Raw genomic sequence first — 24,885 nt, forward strand, 5'->3', positions numbered from 1 at the left:
AACAACAGGCCTCTGCCTGCCAAGTGGAAGAGCCCTCCCCCCGACCTCCATCTTGAGGGGAGAGAAGCAGGCAAGAAACAACAGGCCTCTGCCTGCCAAGTGGAAGAGCCCTCCCCCCGACCTCCATCTTGAGGGGAGAGAAGCAGAGTTTTTTTGTTTTTTTGTTTTTTTTGTTTTGTTACTCGCTTTGTTGTATATGCATATGTATGCTGTAAACCGCTTTGATCATAGGAAAAGCGGTATACAAATAAAACATATTATTATTATTAATAGTAGAGAAAATTATGCTTTTATGATAAATATTTGTTTCTATGTTTGTGTTTCATATGTATTTTCACATTTTATTGATATACATAGATTATATATATATATATATATATATATATATATATATATATATGGGATTTCATTTTCATAGTTTCTGTGACTCACACAAATGGGGTTATCTCCGCCTTCAGAATCATCGAGCTGCATAAAATGTGTTTTGTCAGTAACTTCATCCATTCCCTCACACCTAACCAGTACATATTAGGTGTAAACTGTGTGTGTATATTATTAGTCTTCAAGTCGTTTCCGACTTAAGGCGACCCTAAATTGATAAACTAAGGATGTGAAAAGGGGAAGGAAATATCTGGCATGCAAGGAGGAAAACTGTGTGGTCTCTTGTTCTTTCCCACAAAGTTAAGGTGATGATTTAAATTTCTTATGTAGGGTGAATTTTGCTTTCGTGTAGCTGGCTGTGGTGGTGGACTGAGTGTAGTGGTTTTGACCTACACTGCTGATGTGACATTTTGAATCTACCCACAGTGCCTCAAGGTTTTGTGGCACAGTATTAATTGTACAACTATTCCTGACCCAGTGTCATAATGATTTACTTTTCTTAGCTTTTTTATTTTATCTATGTGATGTGCGACTGTGATGGAAAAGCTATCTTGAATTATTTTGCATATATCATACGCCTCATGATTTTTTGTTTTTTGAACTTCTGATCATGAACGTTCAGATTGCCACTATGGTGTTAGACAGATAAAGACATCAATGCAGGATTGCATATTCTCTCAAATGCTTGTTTCATCAGGAGTAGGCAGAAGGTGAACTGAATCCAATTGGTCTCAGGGTAATATACAGGGGATCAGCAAGGACCAATAGCATCAAAATTTGACCCTCCCCATATCTTAATTATACGGTTGAAATGAAGGACATGTTGTGAAACCAGGAGTGTAAAAACTTTGAGCTCAGATCAGTTGTTGTACTTACCTCTTAAATGTTTGTGTCACTCTCCATTTGGTGACTCTTGTGGTTATGAGGAAAATAAACCCAAATAGATCCTGGATGGTTGAGGTCTTCTCACAGCTGTCTTAGAAAGGAAAACTGGTTAGTGAAGAGCTGGTCAATTGTGAAGTGACCTGTCATGGGCGGGTTCCACACCGCCAAAAAGGACGTGCTCAGCACGTACTAGGGTTAAGAAGGGGCGTCCTTTCCGGACGCCCCAACCCTAGTATGTTCCAAGCACATACAAAATGGTGGCGCTCATTCTACATGGGCGGCGCCATTTTGACGTAGCGGACGCTTAGCGTCCACACGTCTCGACGTCATTATGATGCCACAAGTGCGCCAATGGTGCTTTGCGGCATCATAATGGCACCGCAAAAAGAAGCCGCTTTTTGCGGCTTATTTTTGCTGCGCTTATTTTTGTCCACTGCAGCTCCTTCATGCAGCAAACACTGCCGCTGGCAGACCGCCCTTTTGGGCGGTCTGTAAAGCGCCATGATAAAGCATTTTCTTCATACCATAGCTTTATGGCCTATCCACCTCTTTGTTATGATAAATTCAGCAGTAAAGGCTTTAGATCTGAAAATGGGAGTGAGTGGTATTGTCTTAATATATGCTAGTGGCAAAGGAAATATGTCCTGGTCACCAAACCATGCGATGCTAAGGGAGATTAGCAGAAAGCTGAAACTAGCATATTAAATAGGTTCAGCTCTTGGAAGCTGCTTGCAACAGTGCAGTAGGAGCTACTTTTCCTCTTAGATCCATTTTGAGGGTGGGGGGAAGGAAGCAATGATCTGTGGAAACTGTCAGAATGTGGATGTCTGTGTACTATGTCAGAATTCTGTCTATGGCTGGTGGAAAGTTATGAGTGCCTTGCTCAGCTACTAAATAAGCTTATAGAATTGGTGTTTATTACCAGTAATCTTGTATCTACAAATCATCTTTGGCCAGAAGCAGATGGTCTGAAAAAAACATGGTCTGTGGTTGCAGCTGCAAAATTTGCACCAGGGCCACTACAGCCACATGCACCCATCCTCATTCTGGACCACTGTTGCAGTTTTGAACTGAGCTGGCTAAAAGTGTGGTATTTTATGGCTCCTTTTTGGCCCCGTTCTTTGAGGATGACAAGGGTCTGGTGCGGTTTCTCTCCGCATTTGGGGCTGGGAACCATGTTTTTGGCCCGTCTCTTTTGAGCCTTTATTTTACTTTTACAAATAAAATTATATTATTGATAAGTCTTAAAAGTGTTGTCCTCTGATACCTTTCTCTCTGTAGGTAGTCATTAAAAATATTTACCTGTATTCAAGTTTTTCAGATCCAAAACCTGTCTAGCTCTTTGACAGTGTATCTAAATTCAAGTCACCTGTCGACTTATGGCAACCCCATTAATTTCAATGAATTTTTTTAGGCAAGGAATACTTAGTGGTTTTGCCAGTTCTTTCCTCTGAAATATAGCCTATAGCACCTGGTATTCATTAGCAGTCTCCCATCCAAGTACAAACTGGAGCTGATCCTGCTTAGCTTCCAGGAACAGACAGGATCTTGAATCACTGCATGTGCTCTGCCTCTCCATACCCTATTAGGAAATGTGGTCCATAAAGATCAGTGGTAAACACACATTTTTGGCTCATGTAGCTCAGTTCAGCTTAATTTTGAATAAAGGACAGTGGTACGGATGGTTGTGCATGAATCTGAATGATTACAAAACTATTGAATGGGATTTTCTTCTGAATGGATGGGGAGGGCATGGGTTTAAGTAACTTTTCATCCCATGCCAAATAATATACAATGTTGGACATAGTGTATATTGTACAGTGAAAACCAGATTAAAATCAGTAGAGGAAGAGACTTGAAGAGAGTGTGTAAGCAATGAATGCCATTACCAGTTAGTAGGAATTAATATGTTAATTTCAGTTAGAGGACACTATTCTAGTACAGTACAAGGGCAGCAGTAAGTGCTGAACAAGATCACCCAGTGGGGAATTCGTAATCAGAAAATTCATGAGCGCCTCTGAGCATCCTTGTTTCCTGTGTCTGGCCACATATTACCGTATATACTCATCTATAAGTCGAAAAATTTATGCCAAAAAAGATCCCAAAATCCTGGGTCGACATATACATGGTCTATACGGTAATGTGTCTCAGAAAAATGGCAGCCGCGGACTCTTTACAGGGAGCGGGGGTTGAGTGGCATGCACTTTAGTCCAAGGAGACTGCCTTTATAAGAAACCCAGCCTTCTCCCTCGCCCCCCTCCCTCCCTCGGCCCCCCCCCCCCCCCCGCCGGTCTCCTTGCCTCGCCAGGGATGGAGTTGCAAGCTTCCTTGCTTCTCTCCTTAAAAAGAGGTCGCCTTGTCCCTTTTCCTCTCCCTTCCCTTCGGACTCTGCAGCATGAGCAGCCAGGATTAGGGATTAGTTTCTTTCCCTTTGCAAACATGAGGAAAGCTGCCTTTCCCTGAGAGAAGCTGGCTTGTATGCTCTCCGAGCATCAGCTCCTTCAGGCAAGGAAAGGGCTTTTAAAGGAACAGAAACCTTAACACTTACTCACTGGAGCCACTTAGGAAAAGAAAAAGGAGCTGGAAAGAAGGTCTATATCTCTTTGGTGAAATCTCCCAGCCGCTGCTTGATCAGCTAGCATAGACCTGTCCTCATATTTTTAAAGGGGAAGAAATACAAGCCCTAATCCTGACTTCTCATCCTGCAGAGTCCGAGGGGAGAGGAAAAGGGACAAGGAGCAAGCCAGGGAAGGAAGGAAGAGTTGCCTCTGTGGGACAGAGGCAGGGAGGGAAGGGCAGTCTCCCTGGACAAAAGGAAGAGAGGGCTGTTAATTTCCTCACTTTTCAAAGGGGGAAAAAACCTAACACTGGCCATAGCTATGGCTGGGAGAAGCCAGCTTGCCTGATTTCACCAGCATCAAGAAAAAGAAAAAGGGGGAGAGCTCTGCTGCTCTGTTCTTAAAAGGGCAGAAGCTTAAGACTTGCTGAAGAGCCCAAACTGAAAGGGACGGGGAAAGAAGCCTCTCTTTAACTCTTTCCTCTCCAAAATATACAAAGGAACAAACAAATCTAAGCAACCCTTTGAGTTAGAGAGTCCCAAAGGAGAAGCATGGGAGAGGGAGCACTAGGGATGGCAGCAGAGTGGCTCTTTGGAGCTTGCCCTCACATAGCATCAAAAGGCAAGCAGAGCAGCAGGGACATCTCAGGGGCAGCAGCCACTCAAAGGAGCACCAAGAGGCAAGCGGAGCAGAGGGACTGTGACTGCATCCTCGACTTATCCATGGGTCATGTTAAAATCCGTAATGTTGGCCCCCAAACCCCACCTCAACTTATACATGAAGTCGACTTATACATGAGTATATATGGTAAGACTTCCTTATGTTACTGGGATAAATTTATGAATCTCTGGAAACAAGTCACTTCTGGATTTAAATCTGAGTGAGAATATTTCTGCCTCTGTTTACAAAAACTAACTTATGCTCTGAGGTATTCCAGATACTATTCAGAATTACGTCCTTCAGAGCTAGAAATTAGGCTTTACAGGTATCAGTCATCAATAATTAACAAGTGTGACAGTCACTGATATCCTCATTGTTGTTTACATAGCAATGTCATTTACATGCATGGAACCTGAAACAAGCAAATGTGTGTTACACACTGCAGTTGCTGTTTTGTACTGGGATCCATTCAAGTTCACCTGACCATGTTGTCTGTTTTATTTAAAGTGTATCAGAGAGTAATATGTTATTAATTTTGAGTGTGAGGATTTAGTGTACTTTTTAACAAGAGGGAGCTGAAAAGCTGCATGCCTAAAATGAAACTCTACAGAATTTTTCATTATATTTGTTATAGTTAAAATTCACTTAACATTCTATTTTGTCTTTCATATTCTATTTGTCTGCTGTATTTATTTTTTTTTACAAATGGCACTCCAGATAACTTGTTAGATCTGAATCACACAGGTCTGTGTGTATGGATCAGTTTTATTTGTGGCTCAGTGTTCATTAAGAAAAAATGCAAACAGAACACTTACTCATGTGTGACATAGGAATCACATAAAGGTAGGAAATCAAAGGGGGGGAAACCCTTTTGTGGTAGATACTTAATAGGCTAAACCATGGGGAGAACACATTTTCATAAGTATCTACCTCAAAAAGTCTATCAGACATAAAAAATTTGACTATGAGTTTCACATGTCTGAGCATTTTAGAGTAAAAATGTGACAATGTTGACAAGCCCATCTGCCCTGAGCACATTATTTGATGAAACATAGGCAGGATACAGACCACCCAAAAAGGGTGGTCTGCCGGTGCCTCCTTTTCCGCCGGCGGGAAGCTGCAGAGGATAAACTGCATGGTTTCCCGCCGGCAAAAAGGAACCTGCAAAAAGCGGGTTCTTTTTCTGGCACACTTGTGATGCCTGAGTGCGCCAATGGCGCACTCATGATATCAAAAGTGCTCCGCGACATGTGGACACTAAGCATCCATCACATCAGAATTGCAGCATCCATGTAGACAGGACACCGCCATTTTGACACCACCAGTATGTACTAGGGTTAGGGAGTGTCTGCATGGTGCGTGCTCCCTAACCCTAGTACTGCCGTCGCCATGCCGTATTTTGCCCGAATGTACCGGGCCATAGTTTTTTTAAATAGATCATTTCCTCCTATTGAAAATATAGCATTTAAAGTATAGATGCTTTATGAATTCTTGCCTTAATTGAAGAAGATCAACTTGGACCTGATTTAAATGCCCTCAAGATGAAAAACAGGTTGTTGTTGTTAACTGCCTTCGAGTTGACCCCAACTCATGGTGACTGTGGGTGGGACATCTCTAAGCCCCCCTACCCTCTCCACTGCTCTGTTTGGGTCTTGTACATTCAGTCCTGTGGCCTCCCTGACTCAGTCTAGCCATCTGGAGTGCCGTCTTCCTCTCTACTGCCTTCTATCTTTCTCAGCATTATTGTCTTTTCTAGTGAGTCATATCTTCTCACATGTGGCCAAAGTAGAACATAATTGAAAATAATTGAAAACTCTTTAGAACAGATAAAGGCACAAGGAAGGTACTTGTAAGGACACTTATATGACATTGATAATCTAAATGTGCTGTCACCATGGTTGTGAAGTGATTTACTTGACCAACTGCTGTGTAACTTCTTATCCCAGTTGCTCTTTTACATACCTTTGGGGAAAATGTAACCCACATTTTGTTTTAAAGAAGGCATATTAGAAAGTAGTTGCATGAGGTCAACAGTCATTACAGTTCAAATAAGCATTCTGGCTAATCACCTCTGTTGAAATCTGTTTAATAATGGCTCTTATTTCTTTAGTATCATGAACCTCTGTCTGTGTGGGTGCTCTGTGATTTTTTTAAATTTTTTTACAGCCTATCACTGTAATCCGATCATAGTAGCTACTGTAACAGTTCTTGTCTCATTCTAAATCTAAAATTACCTTGAGCCACTCTTTCAGTGGCTTTCTGCTTACTTTATTTTTCTTTACTGGAATGCCTATATTTTGTTTCTATTTATAAAAATTTTGACAAAATGTAAGTCTGAAAACAGGAAGTTTTCAGTCTGTTTCTTGAGTAATAGATTTCCCATGTCTTTCCAAAATTTTGTAGAGAGCTGACCTTTCCCAGTTGATGCCTTATTTGACTACACAAATCTTTTTGATGCATGTCAAAAAAGGGTTTCATATTTATTTATTTATTTATTTCATTTTTATGCTGCCTTTCTCCCCAGAGAGACCCAACACAGCTCACGGACAAAACATTTAAAATCTTAGTAAAATTCAGTACAATTCATATCGGTCACTCTACCTGAAACAGCCTTGTGGTTGTTATGGCTAAGGCTCAGTATTAACCATTGTGCTGTTCCTGTTGGATCTTTCTGTTGGACCTTCGGCACTTCGGACCATCAGATCCTACTATTACAGTTGGTATAATTTGGAATAATGGGGAACACTTTGTCTTGGTTTAAATCTTTTTTGTTTGATTGTTCCTCCTTAGTTTCATTTTAGGGATCCATGTGAAAAACTTGTTGCGGTGCCACATGAATTACAGTTTGCCCTCCTTATACACAGATGTTTTATCCATGGATTTCAGCATACACGGCTTGAAAATATTCCCCAAAAGTATAAATTCCAAATAGAAAACCTTGATTTTCCATTTTATATGTTGGATACCATTTTGCTTTTCCATTATATTTAATGGGACTTGAGCATCCATGGATTTTGTTATCCATGGGGCCCTGGAACCAAACCCTAGGGGATAACAAGGTCCCAGTGTAGTTTTGGGCCTCTTCTTTTTTCGTTATACTGTATATCCTCCCACTTGGATTTTTATTTCAGAATTGAGTTTTCAGTATCACATTTATGCAGTGAACATACAGATTTTCCAGAGTTTTAAATCAATTTATTCCTCTGTATGGAAGTCTGTGACGGACCGCTTGTTGAGTGTTTCTTTGTGGACGACCACCCATTGTCTTAAGCTGAATATGGAGTGTTTCAACTTGACCATCTGGTAGCCCTTTTTTCACACCATCCACTGTGTTTACAGGGTTGCATAGTGGTTCCTGTTTTGGTTGCCAGGAACCTCAGAGTCCTGCTGCATGACCACTTTTCCCTGCACCCCGTTATTGGGTAAACAGAAAAGCCATGTAATTTCCATCTCTTGAACCTGGATTATTGTAATAGCCTACTGGCAGATTTGCATTCTTCCTTCCCTCTCCCTCTGGCTTTATTTCAGAACAATGTCATCCAGGTCCTTTTAAATCTTCCTAAATATTCACATATCCCCCCTTCCCGGTAGATCCTTTCACTGGTTACCAATTTGGGCCAGGACCCATCTTAACCTTTTGGTTCTTGTATTTAGGGGACACTGCACTCTAACCTCTCCCAGTTCCTGGTAGCTCAGCTAGCATGGTATGTACCATTTAGGGATTTATATTTAGGAATTGTATGTGTGTGTGTGTGTATCATTAAAATATATTTTTAAAAAGTGATATAAGATTCGCAGGCAAATGATTATTGTCTGTTCCACCAATGCATTTAGCTCTGTCAAGGCTCTGAGTCTTTCAATATTTGGCTTTGGATCTGTGGAATGGTCTTCCTTTGAACCTGTGGCTGGAGGAGGATCACACCTGTTTTCTTAAGGAGTTGAAAACCTTCCTATTTGATTCACCAAATCAAGCTGCTGAGTTGTGTCTGAGGTTGCTGAGATGAATTGTGGCTGGTGGCATGTTGGGGATTTTATGTATATTTATAGTGTTGTGTTTTATTGTCTTTTTCCTTGGCTGTATATGTTTGAAGTTCTGCCCTTTGGTGGAAAGGGTGTTTTAAACAAATACCGTCATCGTTGTCATCATTGTCATCACCAAACAGGGCTCTATTTTGCTCCATGTGGATTCCCTTGTCCCTGAGTGCTGCACCTCTGTAGAGAATAACTGTGCTAATTTTTTTGCAATGGGTTTATTTTTCAGAGAACCATGTTATTTCAAAACTGCAGAATTCAACTCATATCAAAATTATATGAAAGGGGCCAAAATAGAAGTGTTATGCTCTTAACTATTTTGCACAGTACACATTTATCCCAGTCAGAAAAGAGAACAAAATTAGAATGGTGTTTGTCACTAAAAATAGAAGACATGTTGCCTCTTAATATATCCCGCTGTGCACATTTGGAGTGCCTTGGGAGTGGGCCATGTGGGCTGCAGGGGTTCGACCAGCTTTGGGGAAAAGCAGAATCGAACTACTTTGTCCTGCCTGTCTGTTGCAGACCTCAGATAACCTCTTCTGCTGGTTTCCACTGTTAGGCAGTATGGGGAGCAAAACATGAATGCCCCACCACTTTGTGAATTTGCCCCTCCAAGGGCTGGAGGCAATGTAAAATAGAGTCTCCAAGTCCCATCCCACAGAGGCAGCCTAGAAGAGTACCATAGTAGATATCATCAGAATCTACAGAGATGTCTGGAGAACCAATGGAGACACATGTACCTAACCTGTTTAGCTTCTGGTGTAAGTCATCCACAAAGGTAACCAAACCCATCTCTGTCTCATAACCAGGCCTAATGCCTGATAGACATGAAGCTAGTACTTTTTTCAAGTGATTTTGTAAAGCTATTTTACAGCTCTCTTACATTCAAAGATAGTGATAATTGCAATGTTACTGTGCTATTAAACTACTTTGCTACCAACTCTTTTCCTCAATAAACAATATTGTGCTACCTAACAAACAACTAATTTATTGGAACAGTATTGTCAAAAATAGTCACATAAGCTTTAGCTTTTCAAAAGTAATAGTTGTGAATTTGAATTTTGTTAGTATTTTTATGGCTATGATGGTAAATCAAAGTAAGTATAAATTATGACTTACTGAGATTAATACAGGAACAATTTTGGCAGCATTGTAAAAGTAGCTGCCCGAAACCTAGCTTTTCTAAAATTATCTTTACTATTCATAGTGATAGTATACTATTAAAAGAGTTAATGTTGTAATAAGGTTTAACTGAACATCCAAATTTTTTTTTTTTTTTTTTTTTAGAAAGGGTAGAACCACTGAGGATTTTGCTGCCAATGCAACTAGCAGCTTCAGAGGACACCCCTGGAAAAGGAAGGCATTAAACCCATCCCTGACCACCTTCTGCAGTCTTAAGTCATTATAAATGCCAGGTCTCTTACTGGTTGTTAACCAGTATTTCTCCTGGATTTATTCAATTTGTCATGCTCAGAAATAAGCACCTTCATGTGCAAGTTGTATTGGCATGTGCTCTCTTATAATGCACAGTGATGATGTGAGGACATATCAGAACCTAGCTTTGTTGAAAAGAGTGAATTTTTGCATTTATTCAAAGATAAAGCCATGTTAGTCTGTAGAACCAGTGTGTAGAGAGATCTTATTGCACCTTTGAGACTAACCGAAAGAAAGAAATTGGCAGCATGAGCTTTTGTAGACTTAAGTCTACTTCCCCAGATGTTCAACCAAATGTATCTGAAGAGGTAGACTTAAGTCTACAAAAGCTCACACTTTGGCATTTATGTAGCCCTTTAGAGCATACATACTATTTTACATACATTATTTTAATCCTAAAAACAGCCACGTAAGGTAGGTCAGTGTCTTTGTATGGTATTATTAATTGGAAGACCCCTATAGGGGTTTCAGTTGAGAGATGCTGCTTTGGTTGAACTTAGTGTACTAAGATAAAGAGGGAAATTTTGTATTGTGTGAGTTGTGGTACATTTTCTGACCTTCATGAGAATTCCAATGTACTGTTTAGTAGAAAAGTCTCCCATGTTTAAAAAAGTATTTTTGTGTCACCTCTATTCCACCCAACCACCTGCAGCCAGAAAGCAGAAGATGGAATAAAAGTAAAATGAAATACAGTGGATGTGTCTTGTATGATGAGATATTTCTGGCACCACTGAATTTCAGTCCCCTCCCCTGGAAGGATTTAACCTTTTTTCCCCCTGAATGGGGCCAGCTGATGGATCAGTCGGTTCACATCACTTCTGTTTCACTGCATCATGATTTGCTAAAAAATCCAGCATGGGGCATTTTTTGTCTTAGTATGTTACATTAAATGGGACAAAAGAAGTATCCTAGTGGCAGAAATCAGTACATTGGTTGGATATTTCTTGTCTTAGCCATTTTTTTAAATTCTGGAGAAAAAAAACTGGTTGTATAGCAAGCGTCTAAAATTTAAATGCACCGTTTGCAAACATGCAAGTAAAAATATCACAGAATATGTACATTGTAGGTCTGGTTCTGTACATTCTGCAACAGAATGTGACACTGTCTTGTCCTAGTGAATGAGGGTTGTAGCCACAGTGAGATCAGAGGTAAGGGGATTTGAACTTTGGGATCTTGGATTTGTAGCTCAGTCTCATTGCCACTGTGCTAAGCTATATCTCGTAGATCAACAATTACTCATGTAATCTGATGGCCAGATTACATGAGTAACAACAGAACAGCAGAAGCCAGTGTACTCCAGAGGTGAATTTCAGTCAGTTGTTTTGCCTATTGATAATACTTATCTTTCTCAGTTTGAGCTCTTGTGAGATTTGTTCTGCATACCAGGGATTTCAGTACAAACTAGCATGCTTTATTTAGCACTGTGTCATAATGCACCCTCTTGTGGTAAGAAAAGGAAAGACAAATGACAAAGCCTCTTATTCCATGGACGTGGTTTCTTAGTACAGTATTTTAATCTTCCCCTAGCTGTCCTTCATTCTTCCTTTTTGTTCCTGTGCCTTTCCTTCCTGTACTAAATCCTTGTGTTGTTAGCTGAAAGTGTTATAGAAATGGCTATTGAAAGTGGGGGTCAAAGAAAGTTGGGGGGGGGGGAGAAAGAAAAGAAATAACATGCTTACCAAATAAACATAGGTAATAATGAATGCCAACTTATATATTCTTGTAGATTGGCTTGTTTACAGTTTAGATTTGTTTATTTAATGTATGTTTACATTACATCCCCCTTTAACTATTTTACGCTAAAACAGCAATAAGAATAAAATACAGCAATTGAAAAAAAATCAGAAATTCAACATATATTACAACAAAACAGATGAACCTCTAAAATTACTTGATTTCAGTCTACTTAAATGCATTATGAAATGTAGTGTTTTGAAACTTGAATATTTAGGTTTGGAAAGAGAGAGACAGAGACAACATGCTTTGGGGTTAAAACCTTGGAAATGTTTCTGCTTAATTAAAGCATGTTATCTGAATTTTTGAAAGCCATTAAGAAGATGAGATAACAACTTGAGAACTTGTACAGCATGTTGGATACAATTTTGTACTTGAACTGCCTAGATTCTTTACAGACATGTTCTTCTAGAAGCTTTGAACACAGTTATTTCAACAACTTCCTAATAGGGTTGTTGTGAGATTTAAATGCCCTAGGCCTGTCCTTCATAACAGCTGTTTTAGATTTGAAGTGGACCCTGGAATGAGGGGATGTGTTCCATCTCCAGCTGTTGACAGGTGTCGATAGAGTGTTCCTCACCATTGATTGTTGGTTGGGGCAAACGTCCAGCACAAATCTGGTAGGCTACTCATTCTCTATCCTTATTGTAAGATCAGAAGAGAGATGGCGGGTGCGTGTAAACGTGATGTGAGTCCAGTTAGGTCTAACTATAGCAGTAGAACAATATCATTCTTGGCTTACTTCCTTTCCTCGAAATAAGAGCCTTGGCATCCTGTAAGGATGAAACTGTTAACCCTTAATTTTCAGAGGCAGATGCCAGAGAGTTTAAAGCAGTCAAACAGAACACTCTCTCATCTAGATCTGGCAGTACCTGGTGTTAAAACGCTTTTGATGTTGTGCAGCGTGTGAGGCAACACGTCAATGTTTGGCACCAGATTTTCCACCTTCATGACTTTATATATATATATACAATTTCATTAAACATTTATAAGAAAAACATATGACAAAATGTACATAAGCACATAGACATACATTAAAACACTAATAACACGAACAAACCTCTTTTTTCTAAGCTTTATATACTTCTGAGATGGGGTTTAATCTTCTTAAATTCTCACATATCTAATTTCCTATCTGATATATTTGACAAAAAAAGAAAGAAAGAAAGAAAGAAAGAAAAAAAAAACCCCAAAGCAAATTCTGTTAAGTTCTAATTATGTTCCTTAAGAGAAGAGGGGGTTGATTTACCCTGATGTATATATAAATATATAAATAATATGATTTGAGGGGTTATCCCCAAGTAAACAATTTCCCGTCAGATAACGTATAGCTAGAAGGAAACAGATTACAAACAGAATACAAGTAATCACTTAATCTTAAAAGATATCTTTAACCACAGTGAAGTTTTTTTCTCTGTAAATTTTGACACAGAGCCAGTCTTTTTCGATTACCTTAGCTTTTTCAGTCATGTTTTCTCTCATACGAGCTGTTAATACATCCATTTCCATTGCTTCATATAGTTAATTAAGCCATTCATTTTCTGTTGATATCACAGGTTTTTTCCATGGTTTAGCATAGATAATTCTAGCGGATGTGATCTGGAGAAACACCTCTCCCTTTCTTAATGAGCAAAGGAGTCACTGTAAACTTCTCTCAGATGAGGCTTTTATTCTTAGAAGAAGTTCCAGTGTCTACAACACTAGTATAGGGTTGCCATAACTGTCTACCTCCAAACCAGGACAAATGTTTTTTTTAAAAATGTAGGACAAATGTAGAACAAAATTTAGGCCCAAATGTAGGACACAAACAACTAAAAAACAAAAGCATTAATAAGTTCAAAAAGCATTAACATGAATGCATGCTTCTTAGGCATGCTCAAAATGGAGGACATTTTGACATTCTTCCTGCATAGAAGTTTGGGATGTAGCTTTGTTCAGTGGAATAGGACTCTGGAGACCAGGGTTCATTTCCCAGCCTATTGGGTGACCTCAAGCTCAAGCAAGTCACACGCTCTCAGCCTCCTCAGCAGAAAGCCCTGGCAAACTTCCTCTGAACAAACCTTGCCAAGCAAACCCCAGGATAGGTTTGCTTTAAGGTATCCATAAGGTGGAAAACAACTTGAAGGTACACAACAATAAATAACAACTGAGTACTGTACCTTTAAGTGCAGTGGAGGGTCCAGCATGGTGTAGTGGCCTAGAACAATGGGAGACCACGGTTCAAATCCCAGCTTGGCCATGGAAACGCACTGGGTGATTTTGGGCAGCAAGTCACACTCTCTCAGCCTCTCAGGGGAAGGTAAAGGCAACCCCCCCTGAAGAAACATGCCAAGGAAACTCTATAGGGTCGCCATAAGTTGGAAAGGAGCTAAAGGCATACAACAACAACAACAACAACAGCAGAGGAGGAAGAAGGGGGGGAGAAGAAAATGGAGGAGAAGGAGAAAGAAGAAAAGGAGAAGAAAGAAGAATAGGAAAAGAAGATAAAAATAAGAGGAGGAGGAGGAAGAGGGGAAGAAGAGAAGGAGGAAGAGGGGAAGAAGAAGAGGAATAAGAGGGGAAGGAGGAGGAAGAGGGGAAGAAGAGGAGAAGGAAGAAGAGGAGGAGGCCCCAACCTATAAGGCCTCTCTCCTAACCTTACCCCGCCGCCGCTGCCGCGCCAAAAGCGCAGAAAGCGGCAGCAGGGCCCCCAACCTTCCCCAATGCCTCACCACAGCCCTGCCCAGGCCTACCTGGGTTCCTCCTCCTCTGGGCGGCCACTGGCACACTGCCCCTTGTGGGCAATCGGCGGAGGCACATGAGTGTCCAGCCCCCCCCCCAGGCCTGGGACAAACGGCCAAAACTGGGCAGGGACAATCCCAGGGCCCCCAAAACAGGGATTGTCCCGGGTAAAATCGGGATTTGGCAACCCTACACTAGTAGCAACCCAGTCTGAATAAAATGCTGGTCACTACTCTAGCAAAGGCTCTGTGAAGCCTACTAGGCTTTGCCTCTCCCTCTGGGGCCACAAAGGATCCAGCCACCCTCTTGAGTGACTTTTCAGACTGGAAGCATTCTACAGTACTTTACAGCACTTGTTGATTATCCTTTTGATGCCCCGTTTAAATGTCTAATCATTGTGGTTCACAGTAACCTTTTTATGCCTGCTATTATTAAAACCCACATTGTACATTTTCCTTGTGACTCTATGTCCCAGCACCTACTTTCACTGGAAAGATAAAAATGTGGCAGAAATTCTTGTAATGTACTATGTAAACTATATAGTGCTATAGAAATTGTTCCTGTCTAATAGTAGTAATCTGTTAGTGGGCTGCATATGAACAATTTACAGACTGTGGATAAGTATTAGTGATTATTTATTTTTTAATTTATCATTTATAAATGCACTTTGATTCCTTTTAATTCTTTTATTCTGTAGTCTATTAGTGTGGAAAGCACAGTAAGCTTGGTAAGCAGAAATAATTGTAATAGAACAGCAGCGGGCAGGGTTTTAGGTCCATCACTTGGGACAAAAGTGAGATTATTTTAGTGAGAAAATGCAGAACTGAATAACTATCCAAAGAGAGTGACATTTTAAAATTACTGCTCCCTATGCAGAAATACTGCTAACTATGTAGAAATGCAGCTTGTAATCTTGTCTGTTTAAATTCCTAGGTTTCTTGCAATATATTCCGAACGCTTCCTCCTAGTGATAGCAATGAGTTTGATCCAGAGGAAGATGAACCCACCCTTGAGGCATCGTGGCCACATTTGCAGGTAATTTATACACAATATTTTATTTTTTATATTTTTTAAAAAAATACAGTGGACTTACTTATTATGAAGATAAAGAAGTAGACAAAACTGTTAAATTACTTCTAGAAAAAAATATTGATTAAAAACCGTATGTTGATGGATAGACAGATATAAAAAGCTTTGCACACATACAGCCGCTCCATAAAAGAAAATTGGCCTGTAACATTGCCAGAATAATATTTAACAGGTATTTAAGCATACATGAACACATGAAGATGACTTATGCTAAATCCATCATTAGTCATTAGCTGCCTCTAGATTTTGGAACTCCCTTCCTATGGAGGCCCCCTCCTTACTGTCAGACATTTTTATTCAGGCATGCTTTTAAAACAGAAAGTTTTTAAAGAACAGGCTGGGGATGTTGTACTGTTTGTAAGTCATTTTATCTTTTTAAACTTCATTTTATTTTTTCAATGAGTGATGTGTTTTAAAAACAATAATAGTTTAAGTATATTTTAATGCTCACTTTTGTATGCTTTTAATTGTATTCTTTTAAATTGTAAACCACTTTGAGTTCCAGTTTTTGGGGAAAAGAGGGATGATAATGATAACAACAATAATGATTATAATTCATGCCTTCTACCAGTACCACTGAATCTATAGCTTCTCTTTTCACTAAGGACCCATCTGGTCTTTCTGCTCAGCTCATTCTGTTGACTGCTGGACTGGATTGTCTTTCCCCTTAGCTCTGATACTACAGCAAGTTTCTTTATGAAAGAGAGAGAGAAGCAAGTTCATGGCAGCTGCTAGTCTCCTGGATAATGGGCCATAGCTTACATCATGGATGAGAAAAGCATGGCACTCCAGATTTTTTTTGGGATCAAGTTCTGTTTAACTTTAGTAGCCTAGCCAATGATGAGGAGTGCTGGGTGCTACAGTTCAACAACATCTGCAGGGCTGCAATTTGCTCACCATTGGTCTAGCTTTCAGTCTTCTAACAGCTTATTTTGGGCAGGTTAACATATCTGAGATACATTTGTGTCAGGCCAGAGCTTCTACAACTCATTTCAGTCAGATTTAAAAACTATAAGTTTAACTCCTTCCTCTCTTTTGAGCTGTGGACATTAAACAAGGGGGCTTGTCAGGTTGGTTAAGTTTTCCTAACACGATCCAGGCATAGAGCCACATGCTTTGCATGATGAAGGGTTCCAGGTTCAATCTCTGGCAGCTCTAGATCGAGCTATCTAATATTTTTATTTGAAACTCTGAAGAGTTAGATGGACTAATGTTCTGACTTGGTATAAGGCAGCTATGTGTAATCCTTTGTATTGTATAAGAATGTGGAACTGTAGCTTGTTGCCTTCTGTTTTTTAAAACTTATTTGATAGGGCACATTTAAAAATTGAGAAGGAACAGAGAACAGAGATGAACAATTCTTTCCTTGATCCAAATTTTGCTGCCCTGGCCCTGATTTGAAATATCCACACATTTAAAGCTCCAGGAAAGGTAGAGAAGCAGAAGCTGTTTAGCAATATGATTTACGTTGTGGAAACAGGACAAAGGGTTAAGTGTTCTCTCTTTCTAATGGTTCTCTTATATCCATTAAGCCTCCCAATGTAGTTTTTAAAACAAAAGGGATATTTTTTGTTAGCATTGCACACATTTACGTGCAGTGTTAAGGTTGGCCTTCAATGTATATGCGTGCGAAAGAGAAGGAGAACGCATGCAAGTGTCCTTCAGGCTAGAGAGAGGCAAACTCTCGGAGGAAGCTTTCAGAAAGCCTGATTAAATCACATTATTCTGCCTCAGACATCTGTGTCATAGCAGAATGCTCCTGAACATTTCCTAATTATGATTAAATGTTTCCAAACTGTTTTACCAACTCTTGTCAACATCATAATTGCTTTAGTTTATATGATTTCAAGGGTCTGGAGGGCAAAGGAATGTGCTTGTTGATTACCCCTGGGAGCTTTGACAAGCCAGTGAACAAATATTACAGGGTCAGCAGTGCCTCCTCTTAGCTTGAGCTAGAGTTCTTCTGATGACAGCTAAAGAATTAATGGGAAGTAGATTCATATAAATCTAATTTATATGGTCACATGGAAATTGAAGATTATTTATTATTATTATTTATTCTACCCTCTCCTCAAGATTCAGCATAAGCATTCCTCTTTGGTCTATATGGTCATTTGAACAGTTACCAATAAAATAGATGATGCAAATGGAACCAAGACGTGAGACAGGGTATCAAAGACAAGGGGAAAAAGCTTACTTTGGATGGTTGGGCAAAGTTATAAAAAAGATGGATTTAAGTACAAAAGCCTCCCTCTACATGGAGAACATTTAATATATCTGTGTGAGGAAATGTTTGTCAGCAAATTGAATAACTCAGCAGTAGATATATAGATGACCTCTTTATCTACCTGATTCTATCTCCTGTTTTTTCTACAAATACAGATGGAAATAATAATAAACTGTTCATTAAAAATATAGTATGCATTTGGACATGTCTGAACAATATTTTGATTTCTTGCAGCTTGTATATGAGTTTTTCATACGATTTTTGGAAAGCCAAGAATTCCAGCCCAGCATCGCCAAAAAGTACATAGATCAGAAATTTGTATTACAGGTAAGAAGACCCATTTTCTTTAGGTTTCACATTAGCTGTGCAAGTATTTATTAATTAGGATATATATACTCATGTATAAGTCTAGAAATTTTAGTCTAAAAATTGACCCAAAAACTTGAGTTGACTTATCCATGGGTCAAATATAAGTACGGTACTTTAACTCTTATAAAAAAGGAACTATCCCCTAGTAAAAGACAAGAGGGTAATCTGTCCTGGAAGTACTGACTCCTTGTATGCTCTCTCACCCATCCAGCCTTTAATGCGGGCACAAACAGTTATGCCTGCTGGAATTTTTTTTTAAAAAAAATAATTTTTATTGATTAAAAAAACATTTACATATAATAAGTCACAAAAACAAACATACATACACACAAGAACCAACAATACCGAAACGAACATGTAAGCTTCCTTAAACAAAATCCATAGTCTGAGCTTTCTTTAACAAAACTAACCACCTTTTATCTATATATAACCATGTTTACTATATAAATTCATGTTACAGTAGCTATATTATCTTATTTTCTTAATGGCTGAGAGTAATACTCTGTTCTAAGTAAAAATAAAAATCTACCTCCACTATCTATGGCTGACCTCTATACTACTTGGACTACCAAATAAATTTGTTTACTATGCCTTCGGCTGTTATAAATTCGATCAAAGGTGTCCAGCTTTTCTTCCTTTTACTCCAATCCTTATCCCTAATCAAGCATGTGAGTTTATCCATTTCCAGGTAAGAGAGTAATTTCAACAACCAATCATTCCAACTCAGGTTACTTGTTTCTTTCCATTTTGAGGCGAGGACTATCCGAGCGGCTGCAATCATGTAAAACAAAAGTACACCATGTTTAGCTTCTAACTCTGAATCAAATATCATGTTTAGTAAGTAAAGTTTAGGGTCTAATCTAAATTGGCAACCTAAAATTTTTTGAATCATTACGTGAATTTGAATCCAATATTTTTTAGCTACTTCACAGTTCCACCACATGTGGAGAAAGGAGCCTGGAGCTTTTTCACATCTCCAACACATTGGGCTATTCTTTTTGTATATTTTAGCTAATTTTGTGGGTGTGAGGTACCAATGATTCTGCATTTTGTAATAGTTTTCTTTGATTTCCGCACAAATTGTATGATACAGTCTGTGTGTCCAAGTTTTTTCCCACTGGTCCAAAGGTAGCACTTCATTTAAATCTTGGGCCCACTTGATCATAGATGGTTTCACGTAATCTTCATACATTTCAATTTTCAACAAAAATTTATAAAGAAGTGAAATTTTTTTTGGACTCTCTGCAAATATAATCTTATCAAATTCTTGTGGTTCTAAATGAATGCCAAGCAGTCTTTTATCACAGATATATCTTTCTCTAAATTGCCGAAACAAAAACCAGTTCAGTGTTGACCCTTCTATGCACATTTCCTCTTGTGTTTTAAAATTCCAACTGTTAGTTATAGGGTCAACCTTAATCATATCTTTGTAAGTTAGCCAATTCTTAATCTGCGTTAAATCATTTTTATAAAAAGCTTCGTTGATTGAAACCCAATATGGCAATTTATTGTAAATTAGTTTAAATTTGAGCCAAACATTGATTAGTGGCTTCCTTATAGAATGATCTAAAAACACCTTATTAACTTTTATTTTATCGTAGAAGAGATACGCATGTAAACCATAAACCAAATCAACAGATTCCAAATTCAAGATTTCTCTATTTTTTAACTTAAACCGATCGATTAACCAATCGAAGCAACATGAATAAAAATAGATTTTGAGATTCGGTAATCCCATACCACCTCTTTTCACATCATCCTGCATTGTCTTTAGCCTGACTCGGGGCTTTATGCCTTCCCATATGAATTTGCGAAGTGCAATATCCCACTCTCTGAACGGAATTCCTGCTGGAATTTTTAAAGTTCTTTAGGATTGTTTTCTTTTGCTTCATTCTTTATATCCTTCATTGCATGCTCCTAAGTTTTACCCTTGACTTATCCACATGTCATATTATAATGCATAATTTTGGCCCAAAGCCTGTCCTCGATGTATACCTGATGTTGACATATAGTTGAGTATATGTGATATCTATTTCAGAGGAAGGAACTGACAAAACCACCTCTTTAGTATTCCTTCCCTAAAAAAATCCTATGAAATTTATGAGGTCAGCATAACAAGATATGAAAGCGTGCGTGCGTGCGTGCGTGCGCGCACACACACACACAGAGGATCTTTTTTTAAATAAGTACAGTAATAACCATTCTACACCCTTGCATATAAATATGCACATGAAACTCCCATGGAGATAAATGAAGAAAATATATCAGGATGATAACTGAAGGTCCCTGAAAGACAGAAGATGAGAGGAATGTGGCACTAAAAATATGGGTAATGTGGTATACATTTAGTGGGGAAAAGTGTAGAATGCCATTTTTTGAAGCAGTTTTCTCTTTGCTGCCACCATATGGATCTAAGTCCAGTATTAAAAAGGCTTGAATATGCCCTCCTTATTAGAGTCTGCTCATGCATTAGCAGTATGTTGGCAAGATGTTGAACAAAGAAATTCCTGTTAGATATTTTGGTTGCAGCATTTAAGATAAGCATAAGAGCCTAAAGGATTGGCTGGTTTAGCAAATTTAGAGATGCAGAGTTTCAGAGTCAGGCTCTGTATCTGAACTTTTTATTGTGTTTTGTTTTTAAATAGCTCTTGGAGTTATTTGACAGTGAAGATCCTCGAGAGCGGGACTACCTAAAAACAGTTTTACACAGAATTTATGGCAAGTTCCTTGGTCTTAGAGCATTTATCAGAAAACAGATTAACAATATTTTTCTACGGTAAGTTTTTTGGGGGTGTGGTGGGTTGGAAGAAATTATTGAGTTACATGGATTACATAACTGAGTAACTATGACCATTTCATCTGTGTAATTTGTTTGTGCAGGTTTGTTTATGAAACTGAGCACTTCAATGGTGTAGCTGAACTGCTGGAAATATTAGGAAGGTAATGAAATTTCTTTTTCATGGCTGACCTCTCTTGTAAGGCTCCTAAATAGTCTTTAATTTGACATATGAAAAGGGCTTTCCTTAAATTAATTGTCAGTTGCTAAACATTGGAACTGCATAATGTTTATTCTGAAGGGAGTGTCGTCATCATAGCCATCGTCACCATGATCATACTTTTGTCTCGTCTTTCTCTTGAGGAGAAAGGATGTGGTTCTCCTTCCATGTTTTAACTAATCTGGTGAGATAGGTGAAGCTGAGAAATAATGACTAGATCAAGGTCACTTATTGAGCTTCATGGCTGAATGAGGACAAGCTGGCTCTCCCTTTTCCTTGTCCAGCACCAAGCATCACTGACAGGAAAATTTATTTCCCAGCAAGCACAGTAGCCACATTGGCCCAGTATGATCTTTTGCATTGGCATAAAAGTGGTTCAGAAGATAAGGTGTGTATCAATTCCAACAGAAATACATAGGTGTCATCGTACTGAGGCCTTCCTGTCATCCGCATCTTAGTACCAGTTGTCAGCCTTGCTTCTGTCTTTTTTCCTGACCAACTATGCCACATTCAACACTTAAACATTTGTATAGCCATGTAGATGATAGTGAATCTACACTTAGGGCAGAAAAATGAAAAGCACAGATATAGGATGGGGGACACCTGGCTGAACGAGACTATGTGTGAAAGGGATCTAGGAGTCCAAGTAGACCACAGATTGAACATGAATCAACAGTGTAATGCGGCAGCTAACAAGGCCAATGTGATTTTAGGCTGGATCAATAGAAGTATAGTGTCTAGATCAAGGGAAGTAATAGTGCCACTCTATTCAGCTCTGGTCAGGCCCCACCTGGAATACTGTGTCCAGTTCTGGGCACCACAATTTAAAAAGAGTGTTGAGAAACGAGCGTGTCCAAAGAAGGGTGACTAAAATGGTGAAGTGTCTGGAAACCATGCCCTATGAGGAACGACTTAGGGAGCAGGGGATGTTTAGCCTGGAGAAGAGAAGACTTATTTAACAACTTTTTCGTGGATAAAACTTCTCGTATAAGCGAAGGTCTGAACGCTGACATTATCGCAGAACCAGAGGTAGAAGTGTCCAGAGCCTCCGTGGACCATGTTATACTGGATCAGTTTGAGTTGGTGAGTACCGAGGATGTGGACAAGATCCTCGGAAGTGTTCGGAAAACAACCTGCTCTCTTGATCCCTGCCCCTCGTGGTTAGCGGCCCAGGGGGGACCGGTAGTAACCACTTTGTTACGCCGGATTATCAACACCTCTCTCAGGGATGGGCGATTTCCATCGGATCTTAAATTGGCCATTGTAAGACCGATCCTAAAAAAGCCCTCCCTTGACCCCCTGGTACATAATAATTATCGGCCTGTTTCCCTGCTACCATTTTTGGGGAAGGTGATCGAGAGGGCGGTTGCGCTCCAGCTTCAGTCGGTCTTGGATGAAACGGATTATCTGGATCCATTTCAAACTGGCTTCCGGGCGGGTCACGGGGTTGAGACGGCCATGGTCGCCTTGGTCGATGATCTCCGTCTGAGTGCTGACCGGGGAAGCGTGTCCCTGTTGGTGCTCTTGGACATCTCAGCGGCTTTCGATACCATAGACCATGGTATCCTTCTGGGACGCCTGGCTGAGGTGGGGATCGGGGGCACTGTGCTCCAGTGGTTCCGGTCCTACCTCTCTGGGAGGTCCCAGATGGTGCAGCTGGGGGACGTGTGCTCCGACGAGAGGCCCCTTAAAACCGGGGTCCCTCAAGGAGCCATTTTGTCTCCCATGCTATTTAACATTTACATGAAACCGCTGGGAGAGATCATCCGGAGACATGGGGCGCGGGGTTATCAGTACGCTGATGACACCCAGATTATTTTCTCTATGTCTCCGACTGATGCAGTGACCGGGGATGGCGTCTCTCCTCTCGAGGCCTGTCTGGGGTCAGTAATGGACTGGATGAGGAAAAACCGACTCAAGCTGAATCCAGAGAAAACGGAGGTACTAGTGATAGGTTCCCCCGGTCCAGGAATGGCTGTGGTTCCACCTGTCCTAAACGGGGTCACGCTCCCTGCGAAGGACTCTGTGCGCAGTCTGGGAGTGCTTCTTGATTCGTCGCTTCATCTGACTGCTCAGGTGAATGCGACGGTCAAGAGCACCTGTTACCAGCTTCGGCTGATTCGCCAGCTGCGCCCATATCTGGACCGGAGGGACCTAGAAACTGTGGTACATGCTCTGGTAACTTCGAGATTGGATTTCTGCAATGCACTCTACATGGGGCAACCCTTATACCAAACTCGGAAGCTTCAAGTGGTACAGAATATGGCAGCCCGGCTGGTCACTGGTGCGTCCAGGACCAGCCATATAACACCTGTACTCAAAGATCTTCACTGGCTGCCTGTTCGCTTCCGAGCTCAATATAAGGTGTTGGTTATCACCTATAAAGCCCTAAATGGCTTGGGCCCAGGATTCCTAAAGGACCGCCTCTCCCTATACAATCCGCCTCGCACCCTCAGAACGTCTGGGCAGCAATTGCTGAAGGTGCCTGGGGCCAAGCATGCTTCTACGTCTAGAAGGGCTTTTTCTATAGCTGCCCCAGCCCTTTGGAACATGCTGCCCACTGAGCTCCGCTCATCTACCACCCTGGCCCAATTTAGGAAGGATCTTAAGACCTTCCTATTTAAGCAGGCATTCCCCGATTAAGATCCTGTGGGCCTCCCCTCCTCTTCCGTGGCCATGAGGATGGGCGACGGGGCTTTTATTCCTGCTTTTATTTTTATTGTATGGTTGCTTGTTGTTGATTGTTTTTAACTGTATTTGTGTGCATTCGTTGCACTTTTGTTAGCCGCCTTGATCTTTCTGGAAGGGCGGGATAAAAATAAAGATTTTATTTATTTTATTATTATATGATAGCCGTGCTTAAATACTTGAAGGGATGTCATATTGAGGAGGGAGCTAACTTGTTTTCTGCTGCTCCAGAGACTAGAACCCGGAGCAGTGGATGCAAACTACAGGAAAAGAGATTCCACCTCAACATTAAGAAGAACTTCCTGACAGTAAGGGCTGTTTGGCAGTGGAACACACTCCCTTGGAGTGTAGTGGAGTCTTCTTCCTTAGAGGTCTTTAAGCAGAGGCTGGATGGCCATCTGTTGGGGATGCTTTGATTGAGATTTCCTGCATGGCAGGGGGTGGGACTGGATGGCCCTTGTGGTCTCTTCTAATTCTATGATTCTATTATTCTATGAAAATTCAGGAGGCATGTGACTATTGTGACCATTGGCTTTCTCTCATTAAGAAGCCACATGGGCCTCCCTGGCTTAAGATGGAGTCACTTGTCAGGTTTGGGATGCTCCTTTGTCTGATCTAGATTAAGCTTGTCTTTATAGTATCTCTTTTAAACTGGATTTAAAGAATTGAACACTTTGTGGGGGTTACCAGACTATCTGTGTTTTATTAGGCATTCTGTTTTGGACAGAGTAGTTCTTATGTTCTTACAAATATTTCATGTAAATTTGAGGTTATGTTTAAAAAAGTGTGGAACCTGTATCCTCAGCTGTAATGTGTTCATGTACATTTAGTTGCAATTTCACATTAACCTTGCTGTAGTCTATTAACTTCCCCGTGCTTCCAGTGTAGATTTTGGGATGGCTTGCGTCATGTTCCTGTTCACTCATTATTTGATCCTTAAGATTGTATTTGCAGTGAGAAGTGAATCACTACCAGGAGAGAGCTCACACTTACTTGAACACAGAAAACTCCCTGATTTTCTCTTGCATGGTCAAGCAAATTTAATCATCAAAGGCATGAGATTAATTAATTCCAGAGGTTGTTATGAGAACCCCCTGACTACTTTCTG

General features: G+C 40.1%; 1 protein-coding gene across 4 annotated transcripts in view; it reads left to right on the forward strand.

Annotated features, from left to right (window-relative positions):
• Nucleotides 1-24,885, forward strand: part of PPP2R5E (protein phosphatase 2 regulatory subunit B'epsilon) — a 135,970-nt gene that overhangs the window by 95,334 nt on the left and 15,751 nt on the right. For all 4 annotated transcript variants that reach the window (XM_042446775.1, XM_042446778.1, XM_042446777.1 and 1 more), the window contains 4 exons: nt 15,342-15,443; nt 17,959-18,051; nt 20,739-20,869; nt 20,974-21,033. In XM_042446775.1, the coding sequence (XP_042302709.1) occupies nt 15,342-15,443; nt 17,959-18,051; nt 20,739-20,869; nt 20,974-21,033 (386 nt within the window). The remainder of the gene's footprint in view (nt 1-15,341; nt 15,444-17,958; nt 18,052-20,738; nt 20,870-20,973; nt 21,034-24,885) is intronic.

This window comes from Sceloporus undulatus, chromosome 1 (genome assembly GCF_019175285.1).
Source record: "Sceloporus undulatus isolate JIND9_A2432 ecotype Alabama chromosome 1, SceUnd_v1.1, whole genome shotgun sequence".
NCBI lineage: Eukaryota > Metazoa > Chordata > Lepidosauria > Squamata > Phrynosomatidae > Sceloporus > Sceloporus undulatus.